Source organism: Ciona intestinalis, chromosome 7, assembly GCF_000224145.3.
Source record: "Ciona intestinalis chromosome 7, KH, whole genome shotgun sequence".
Taxonomy (NCBI): domain Eukaryota; kingdom Metazoa; phylum Chordata; class Ascidiacea; order Phlebobranchia; family Cionidae; genus Ciona; species Ciona intestinalis.
Genome location: NC_020172.2, coordinates 4,972,243 through 4,981,783, shown reverse-complemented (window position 1 = coordinate 4,981,783; position 9,541 = coordinate 4,972,243). Strand labels below are relative to the sequence as shown.

At 37.3% G+C, this 9,541-nt stretch overlaps 1 protein-coding gene across 2 annotated transcripts; it reads left to right on the top strand.

The window, feature by feature from the left end:
* The first annotated feature begins 386 nt into the window (after positions 1 to 386).
* LOC100180377 lies at positions 387 to 8,902 on the top strand. Of its 2 annotated transcripts, XM_002121882.3 has the most exons (7): positions 387 to 573; positions 899 to 1,137; positions 1,617 to 1,735; positions 2,198 to 2,251; positions 6,748 to 6,905; positions 6,964 to 7,167; positions 8,044 to 8,902. In XM_002121882.3, exons 1-7 carry the CDS (start codon positions 505 to 507, stop codon positions 8,572 to 8,574), a joined length of 1,374 nt encoding a protein of 457 aa, XP_002121918.1. In that variant the 5' UTR covers positions 387 to 504; the 3' UTR covers positions 8,575 to 8,902. The 2 variants fall into 2 exon arrangements, with proteins under 2 accessions (XP_002121918.1, XP_026690773.1); XM_026834972.1 differs by lacking the exon at positions 2,198 to 2,251.
* The last annotated feature ends 639 nt before the right edge of the window (positions 8,903 to 9,541 follow it).

Sequence of the window (9,541 nt, the reverse complement as noted above, 5' to 3'; positions counted from 1 at the left end):
TGCTCTTATTCGGTGAATTTTTCTAGGGGGTTCCCCTTTAATTTTATCAGGGAAAACCCCGGTTTATAATAAGGTTGATAGCTGATGCAACGAATGCGAATGTTGCGCAATATCTTAGTGGTGGTAAAGCAACAATAAAAACGGGAAGTAGGTACACACGAAAAAGAGAAAATCACCGTCAGTAACTATAAGTAATAAATGTCGTCTTTAAACAATGGAAAACAACTATTTGCCAACTAATAAAGTTTGCTTTTATTGTTGTTCATAGCCTATATGATATGTTCTACATGTTCAAAATAACGAACTTTTCTAATGGAAAACTTTCATTTTACATTCCTAAAACAACTAATTATGAATAAGAAAACATTTGAAAGCCTTTTTAGCATCTATATTAGCTGTAAAGTGGTGGTGCAAGTAAGAGATGGAGGTACCGTGTCAAAAAAAGTATTTGTTAATATAATAAGGTAGTGGTTTGTAGCACCAATGCTTTAAAAACCAAAACAGATGGATGGAAGCCGCCGTGCCCATACGATTTATAATGATCTAGTGCCCAACAATGGTAAAAACCAGGAGGTTAGTAATCACAAGCTTGTTTTTGTCAAGCAAACTAATTTATCCAAACTAAAAAAGGAATTGGAATTTGCACCTTACAAACTTCCACATTCTTAGCTTATTTCAAATTTATCAGACTGCTAACATAAGATGCATATCTAATTTAGGTTGACTGACCACAAGATACTAATTATTACTTTAATCCATGGTCAAAATGTTTTCAAATTTATGTAAACTGTGTTGAATCGAATGTACACAATGTATAAAATGCTTCTAAAAGTCTGCAATTAGACAACTGGAATAAGATAATCTAAAACACAATATGCAACTTTGTTTTATTTCCTAGAAAAAAGAGAGTCGTTCCATTTCAGAGGAATGCAATTATGTGCAGCCACACCTGGAAACAAACCCTTCCCCCAAGCGAAATTCACCCCTATTACACACCGATTCATTCATACAAATCTGTCCTGTTCCCTATAATCAACTGAGGAAACAGAATGAAAATAAGTTTGCCAACAGGATAAACAGGCCTATAGAGAGGCCAGGACCAATTCAGCGGTTTAGTCCTGCACAACTTAGTAGGCTGTAAGTGTAAGAGTATTTTGAATTAATTTGTGTATTGTGGGGGTGTTGTGAATCCCACGGTGTATTTTTCAATTTCAAACAGTTTATAACTTGGCTCTAAACATATTTAGTTAATCTATGCCTAGGTGAAACTTAGTTAGAGGCTCTTTATTATAGACCACTCAAAATTAAAGCAATTATTGTGTGGAATAGTCATGGTAAAAAGAATAAAAGTTTACATTATCTTATATGAGTGTACTTAGCTTTAGTCGTGAAAGATTGGATTGATTCAAACCTTAACAGGTTAAACCTTTACACTTGATTTAACCTTAACAAACTATTTTTTCAAATTAACTTCACAGTCTTTTATGACTACTTCCATATCAATCAATCAAGACAGTAATGAAAGATGTTATGTTTGAACTAAAATGCTTGGTTAATATGAATAACACAAATCTGGATATCCATCAAAAATATCCTATACTTTACTTACTTTGCAGTACAAACCCAACCACACAACACTTACTACAAATGGCAAGGCCCCAATCGTTGACAGCAAGATTTAAAATACCAGATAAAGAAATGGCAATGGTACCCAAACATCATGTCACTATCACTGGTATAAAACTTAGTTATTTTGGTCGATATGTTTTGTAAATTATTGCATTTTTCAAAATATAACTCTGTTACATCACTGCTCTTCAAAGACAGGACTAAACAGTCCTAAAAACTAGTCAGCAGTTTTTTTTTCTGGCAGATTCTGCATGCTGATTGAAGCACCGGCTAAAACATAAATATTAAAAAATGTTTATGCCATTTCATATAAAAATAAATTAGAAACACTAATATTACAAAATACATTGTTTAATTTATGTCAATATAAAATAAATATTATAATACCAATCACCATAGTTTCTTTAATGTCAACTGATCTATACTCTCTTGTTAAAACAGTAAAAACGTTAATAGCTAAAATTTTATTAATGATTTTCTTAAAATTCTTGGCATTGTCAGTCAAGTTATTTTGGGGATCTGCATTTAAATTACTTTCTGTTGTTTCTAATCTGTTTATGCATCACAGACCTCAAATTTGAAAGAGGGAAAATATTTCAAAGAAAAATTTCAAAATCCCAAGGTACAGTCATAATATGTCAAAATTGAAACAAATCTAAATACAAGTAAAAAGGTTTAAGTACAATTGCGTGTGTGGTTAAGTTTCATGCAACCAATACATATCTGAGACAGCATAATACTTCTCTTGTATTTTGAATTTACTTTAATCTAAAAATATTGGTACTTAAATTAATCCACCGAGCATTTTTGGGCGCGTAGTGACCATGTAAATCAGTTTTTGTTAAACAGTTATTCTTCTTGGTATAAATCTTTTTTGCTGCAGTTTATAACATTCCATATCAAACATATCTCGACCAAAATCAAATCATAATTTCTGTTCGTATATTTTAGAACAAATGTTTAGATTTAGAACCGTATAATCGGCAATTAATTAGACATTAGTCAAACGTGATTGTAAGGACACGGAAGCAACAAATAAGCGTGCTTCGAAATGAAATTGCTGAAGGTTGTGCAAACAGAGATCAGTTGCCTTTGGAATACCGATTTCGGAGGGAAGAATATTCAACAAATCAAACTCTAAGAAAGATCGAGAAGCTTATGAAATGAACTCCATCAAGCATAAAAACGGGAAGTTCGTTTTACCGTTGCAGTGGCGAGAAAATGCTGAAGACGTGCCGGATAACCAATCAATGGCAAAGAAACGACTGGGCTACCTGAAGAAACGGCTGTTAAAAGATACAGAAATTGGACAAAGGTATACTGCGACCGTCCTGTTTTATATTGACGATGGCTATGCCGAAAAGATACCAAAAGCCGATCGCACGATATTGTAACTGTCGCATCATCCTGTCATCAATCCGAAGAAACCATCGAAGTTGTGAGTTGTTTTCGACTGCGCTGCCAAATACAGAGGCAATTCATTAAACGACGATGCAAGGACCTGACCTCGTCAAATAGACTCGTTTGTGTGTCGACACGTTTTTGAAAAGAATCGGTGGCGGTCGTGGCAGATATTGAAGCTATGTTTCACCAGATCCGGGTATGACTACCGATTGCGATGCCCTGCGATTCTTGTGGTGGTCGGAAGGTGACCTCTCTGGTGAAGCATACCCACACAGAATGGTCGTCCACCTGTTTGGAGCAACGTCGTCTCCAAGCGGTGATTGCCCTTTGTTTGCTGAATACCACAAAACAATTCGGAGAGTTCAGTAAAAAAACTACGAAATTACTATAAGAAAATATATACGTCGACAATGGCCAGATGATGTTACTAAAATTGGAGAGATTTATAGATTAACAAAGTGGCTCTTCAATGAGGACTGTATGTTGAAATCGGACCACCGAATCGACGTCTGCTTCAAGGATCGCGTTCAATGGTAGCCTATCAACCAATGAGTTTCAATGTCGAGGTGCCGAAGAAGCCACCGATATGCAGAGTGATCTTGTCCACTATCAGCTCAATCTACGATCCTCTAGCCTACAATCCTTCCACCAAGAATGTTACTCTAACGTATATGCGAAAATACGCTAGAATGAAATGAAAGAAGTTTCACGTGAAGATGGACTAACTACAGTGGCTTGGGGGTCTCAACGAATTGGACCGACTATGACCACAATGCTACAAACCCCCTGCTCTATGTAGAGTACTTTCCGCATTGAGCTTCACAACTTTGCCGCTGCATTAAAATTTTAACCAATCCTGATGGGGATTGGGGGTGCGGTGTTGATTTCTATTAAAGGAGTCCAGATTTGCACTGCTTAAGACGAAGATCATATACCAATATTGGAACTGACCGCCGCCGTGTATGCAGTTAGATTAGACCGTTTACTATGACGCGAACTGAATTTGAACGAATGTAAATCTACCTTTTGGTCGGATTCCACTGCTGTATTGCAATGCATATACAATAGATGATTTGCCGTGTTCGAATCGACTTGGCGAATTTGAAAAGTCCAGCGACCTAAACGACTGGCGATAAGTACCAACCAACGTGAATCCAGCAGACGAAGCTTCACATGGAATTATACCATGTGATATGAACACCCAGGGTCGTTAGCTTAATGGGCCAGAATTCCTGCTACAAACCTTACACAGATGACCTGAGAATATAAGCAACTTTTCAATTCCAACTACTGGCGACTTGGCACCTTTAAAGTCAAGTGTCAACGTCTCCACAATCGTTCGACGGCAACTGATAGATTAAACCCCTAGATATTCAATGCTATCAAGGCTAAGATAAACAGCTGGGTATTATTAAGATTGGAACGTCGTCAAGTGCTAGTTTGCCAAAATCATTGTGTGCAAGCTCCTTCCATAACTGATCGAAGATGTCTTACGCGCTGTAAGGCGTTTTTTTGTGGAAGAATATCAAACCATCATGTAGAATGTTATCAATCGGAAACTGGTTATACCTCTTTGCAATGTGTGTTTTAATAAAGGCTAAAGCCTATCATATGGGGGTTCAAAACCCTGAAGCCTCAACTAACGAATTCAAAATTACTGTGGTGACAAACCAAATGCCATCCCTAACTTTGCATAATTTCTTTACCAGGTATTGGCGTTTGAAGAGAGCGCTGGTGGATTACGAATTGCGACCTCCCACAGTCATTCCTTAACGTTCCTAGTGTACTAAGCTCCTGATTAAAGATCATCATCTTAAGGTTGGTCATTCCGGGCAAGGTCATACTTAGGCTTCCCTGTGCCAACGGTATTGTGTCGTCAAAGAAGGGGCTGCAGTGCGACATGTTCTGGGGAAATGCCTTTCGTGCAGAAGACGTATTCGAAATCTGGAGAGCAAATGATGGGCAAACTTCTATTGATAGTGAAACAGGGTCGAAGCGCTACATATGTTTGTTCACGTGCATACAATTGGTACTTTGGGAAGTGGTGCATGGTTTATCTACCGATTTGTTTATTGGGGATTTACGTCACTTTATTTGGAGAAGAGGATTGCCAAAGTGTATTTACAGCCTTATGATACGAACTTCGTGGGAGTCGAAACGACAATTTGACAATCTTTCCAGGAGCATCACACATGCATAGGCTTGGAAGCGAATGATCCGTTCAGTTCGCCGCATCCTGTAAGCGTTATCGAACGAGCAAGTGATGAACGACAAAGCTCTCGACGTTGTTGACGACCGAAGCAATCACCAATTCCTCTGGATCCCTCAAGTTGATTCGCTGACACCGAACCACAAACTTATGTCCAGACCATCTTCAAACCTGCCAACCATGATAACTGACTCAAAATACATTTATAAATTGAGGTGGAGGCAAACTCAAGACCTTACGGACCAAGTCTGGAAACGTTGGGTAAAGGAGTACCTGCCTACCATAATTACTTGTCAGCGATGGCAGCAACCTAAACAGAAGACGGGGTGTTGAAAAAAAAAGACTCCAAAAGGAAGACGAGGCGAAACTCAACCAAGGTCAAGATGGCTGGTCGGGAAAGCAGAAACAGTCGCAGGCAAAGACGAAAGAGTACGAGCAGTCATCGTACGAACTCGCGTCGGCATGTTAAAGCGACCGATATGGATGCTTTGCCCGATCGTATTTGCCGATGAGGACGAAGTGAGATTGAACGAACGAAGTTGAAGACGAGATTCGAATAAGCGACACCGAACTTGCGTCAATACGAACATAAACTACCGATTAAATACTTTCCTTTTAAAATGTGACGTAACTGGGTTCCCACATTTTCCGGGGAAGTGTAGGATCGCCAGTTAAATGTACACATACCCATATAGGGAATACCTTTTTTACACAGCCCTAATTTACCGTGTTTTCCATTCCCACTATAAATTGTGACGCTTGTTGCTGACTGTTGTGCAGTTTCGTGTATTAAACAATTCAGAATTTTGGTGACTCCTGTGCTTGTAAGTTAGGCTATTTAGCCAAGGGGCGACAGGTCCACCCCTGTTAATCGCATTGAGTGCTGCAAACCTTCTCACGAAAAAAAGTGAAAAGTAACAGTTATAATTCCGAAATGTATCTTAAACATTAAAGATTTACATTGATTTAATAACTTAAAATAATCCTAGTTTTATAATTCTCAGTAAATAACAGTTAAAAACAAGAAAGGCTTGTCAAAAAAAACACATACTTTAACTTAAATCTATTTTTTACACAGACGAATTTATTACACACGGTCCTGAAGTTGTATAATGCGTATTTACACATATCCTATATCACTTTTTAAAGATACATATCCATTCATTACAGGCTTGCTCTCTTGTTCATTGACACAGTTAATCAAAATCACCAAACAGTCAAACATTATGTTTTCTTTGATATTTAAGTGAACTATAGTTCATTCTAAATATACCCTGAAATGTTTTACGAGAATTAAAACTATTTTTCTTTAAATTAACCAAACTAGTCTAGGATATTTTCATCCTAAATATACTTATAGCATTAAAAGATAATGTTAAAGGAATTCTAAATACGGGAACTGAATTTATATCCCGAAATGTTTCACAAGAATTAATACCATTTTCATTTTAATCAACAAAATTAGTAAACATACAATATACCATTAAAAGATACCTGTATAATAGAACCTGTGCAAAGATTTGACAATGGAGTTCAATTAATGTTGGGAAACAATGGATTTACAATGACTCACATTAAAGCTTTAAGATTTCTTGAACTGAATGCTGATTGGACACAATGTCCAGTGGAAACCAAATCAAATATTGAAAAACAGATCGCAAAAGTAAGAACATTTGTAAACACAAATTTGAAGTGTTTGAATATAATTTTTTATTTTACAGCTGGAAATTGCTTACACAAAAGGAGACTTGCATGTCACTGTAAATACTAAACGGGGCCATGTCTTTCAAGTTAATCAAATAAAAACCAAAATCAATGAAATGAAATTTGAGCTCGAAGAGGAATCTTTTCTTTATGTTCTGAATATTTACTTACATCAAGATGTTACGTTGACCAGACAACAATATGATGTGGATACTGAGCCTGTTTGTATAACTACTTATCATAATAGTAATGAATATAACTACATCTTGAGTGCCTGGTATATAAGAAAACACCTACGGTATAACTTGACAGTGAGCATGAGGTGTATGAATACATCATGTGTGTCTGGTGTATAAGAAGACATCCATGTTATAACTAGACAGTGAGCATGAGGTGTATGAATACAACATGTGTGCCTGGTGTATAAGAAGACACCAATGTTGTATTTCGACAGTGAGCATGTGGTGTATGAATACAACATGTGTGCCTGGTGTATAAGAAGACACCAATGTTGTATTTCGACAGTGAGCATGTGGTGTATGGATACAACATGTATGTCTGGTGTATAAGAAGACACCAATGTTGTAACTCGACAGTGAGCATGAAGTGTATGGATACACCATGTGTGCGTGGTGTATAAGAAGACACCAATGTTGTATTTCGACAGTGAGCATGAGGTGTTTGACTACAACATGTGTGTCTGGTGTATAAAAGACACCGAAGGTGTAACTTGACAGTGAGCATGAGATGTATTAATTTATCATGTATGTTTTGGAATAAAAGAAGACACTCATGTTGTAACTGGACAGGGAGCATGAGGTGTTTGACTACAACATGTGTGCATGGTGTATAAGAAGACATGCATGTTATAACTTGACAGTGAGCATAAGGTGTATGAATACACCATGTGTGTCTGGGGTATAAGAAGACATCCACGTTATAACTGGACAGTGAGCATGAGGTGTTTGACTACAACATGTGTGCCTGGTGTGAAAGAAGACAACCATAATGTAACTGGATAGTGAGTATGGGGTGTAGAAATTCACTCAGCAATGGGGTATATTGCATGATGCATAAGAAGACTTGATTTTTTTCAGGAACTTGGCTCTGTTATGGAAGAAGTGTATGATGTCCATGCGAAATTTGGTCGTGTAACACTCGCAAGTCATCCTCGTAAATGTAGAGTTGACGGTTGTGATTATTGTCTAGTCACAAACAATGGGCTGTGTTTACAATGTGAACATGAAGTCAAACACAGAGGATTGCATGGAGACACAATAAGTACAAGAACACCACATAGAAGCATAATTCATCCACATTCAATGAGCAGGAGTTTTCTAGATAGGTATCTTCATCAAACACTTAGCACAAGAAGAACAGAGCCAACAGCATATCAATCGGATATAGCTGTTGATGCGTCTTTGACAATTCCAATGTCAAGCAATATGAATTCAGAACCAAAGTGTCAAGAAACAGAAGTGCATGATTTGTCCAATACCTTTGAAACGCCAGCAATTTGCTTAAAGTCTACCTGTAAAAAAGTGGCTGCAAAAAATGCATTGAACTTTTGTGAAGATTGTTATAGAGAATTCCAAGCAAGCAGAACCACAGAGTTTATTAAAAGCTGATGGTAACCTTCTCTTGAGTTTCTGAGAGAAGAAACACAAGGATATCAAGTTTTGCTTGTACATGGATTGCAATCAAGAATAGCAGGCTTGAATTTCGGCAGAAAGTTCATTTTATAGACTAGATTTCAATGCAAAGTAATGCATGATCAAGCATGAATCAAGATGAGATGATGCCTTCCAAGTGATTTGACAAGGTGGAAGAATAAAGTTGATCATCACCATTGTGTGTTTATCCAATAATCAGCTCAAGTTCATAAACAACATTATCATTGCTCTTAAGTCTTTACAATGCATTTAGCTTAATGGATTGAATGAATGAATGAATGAATCTTACTTTATCCTCGCGTGGCCGGAAAACGACAGTCGTTATCACACGGGTTTAACACCTCGTGCCAGCTTACGAGTTACCAAGTTTGTTACTTTGTGGGTAATTATATATTTATTTTTTTTTGTTTTTTTTTATGTATGGCTGATAATTTGGACAACCCATTAGTGACCACTGGGTTGAAGCAATTGTCGTTAAGTGTCTTTCTCAAGGACACATACGCCCACAATGGTAGCACCGACCAAACTCATTACCTAATGGTTACAGGCAGGCGCGCTAACCACTACGCCACTACGCCGGACGGATTATATATGTTACAACACAGGTGTCTTATTGTGGAAACAAATGGTGGCAAGGTTTCAAACAGTTTATTGGAAATTATTTCTTGTGAAACCAAATGAATGGAATCAGGGTGTTGCGTTGTATTTTAATTGTTGGGTGGGGAAGGCTTTCCATGGAATGAATTTTGGAAATGTTAGGTGCAGAAGTCTGGATAAATTCCAATAATCCAACTTGGTTTAAAAAGGAATTTCAAGGAACTGTTATATCGTATTTGATTGAACTCGTTATAAGAAGTTGGGTTGAACCTGTTGTCTCCTTGAAGAAAGTGTTAGATGTTCCAACAGCAAGATACTGCAATCT

Excerpts from the sequence above, each read along its gene's own strand:
- LOC100180377 (XM_002121882.3), top strand. The coding sequence starts at position 505 with ATGGATGGAAGCCGCCGTGCCCATACGATTTATAATGATCTAGTGCCC. Across the intron at positions 574-898 it reads ACAATGGTAAAAACCAGGAG|AAAAAAGAGAGTCGTTCCAT; the intron begins GTTAGTAATCAC and ends TTTATTTCCTAG. Across the intron at positions 2,252-6,747 it reads AAAAATTTCAAAATCCCAAG|AACCTGTGCAAAGATTTGAC; the intron begins GTACAGTCATAA and ends CCTGTATAATAG.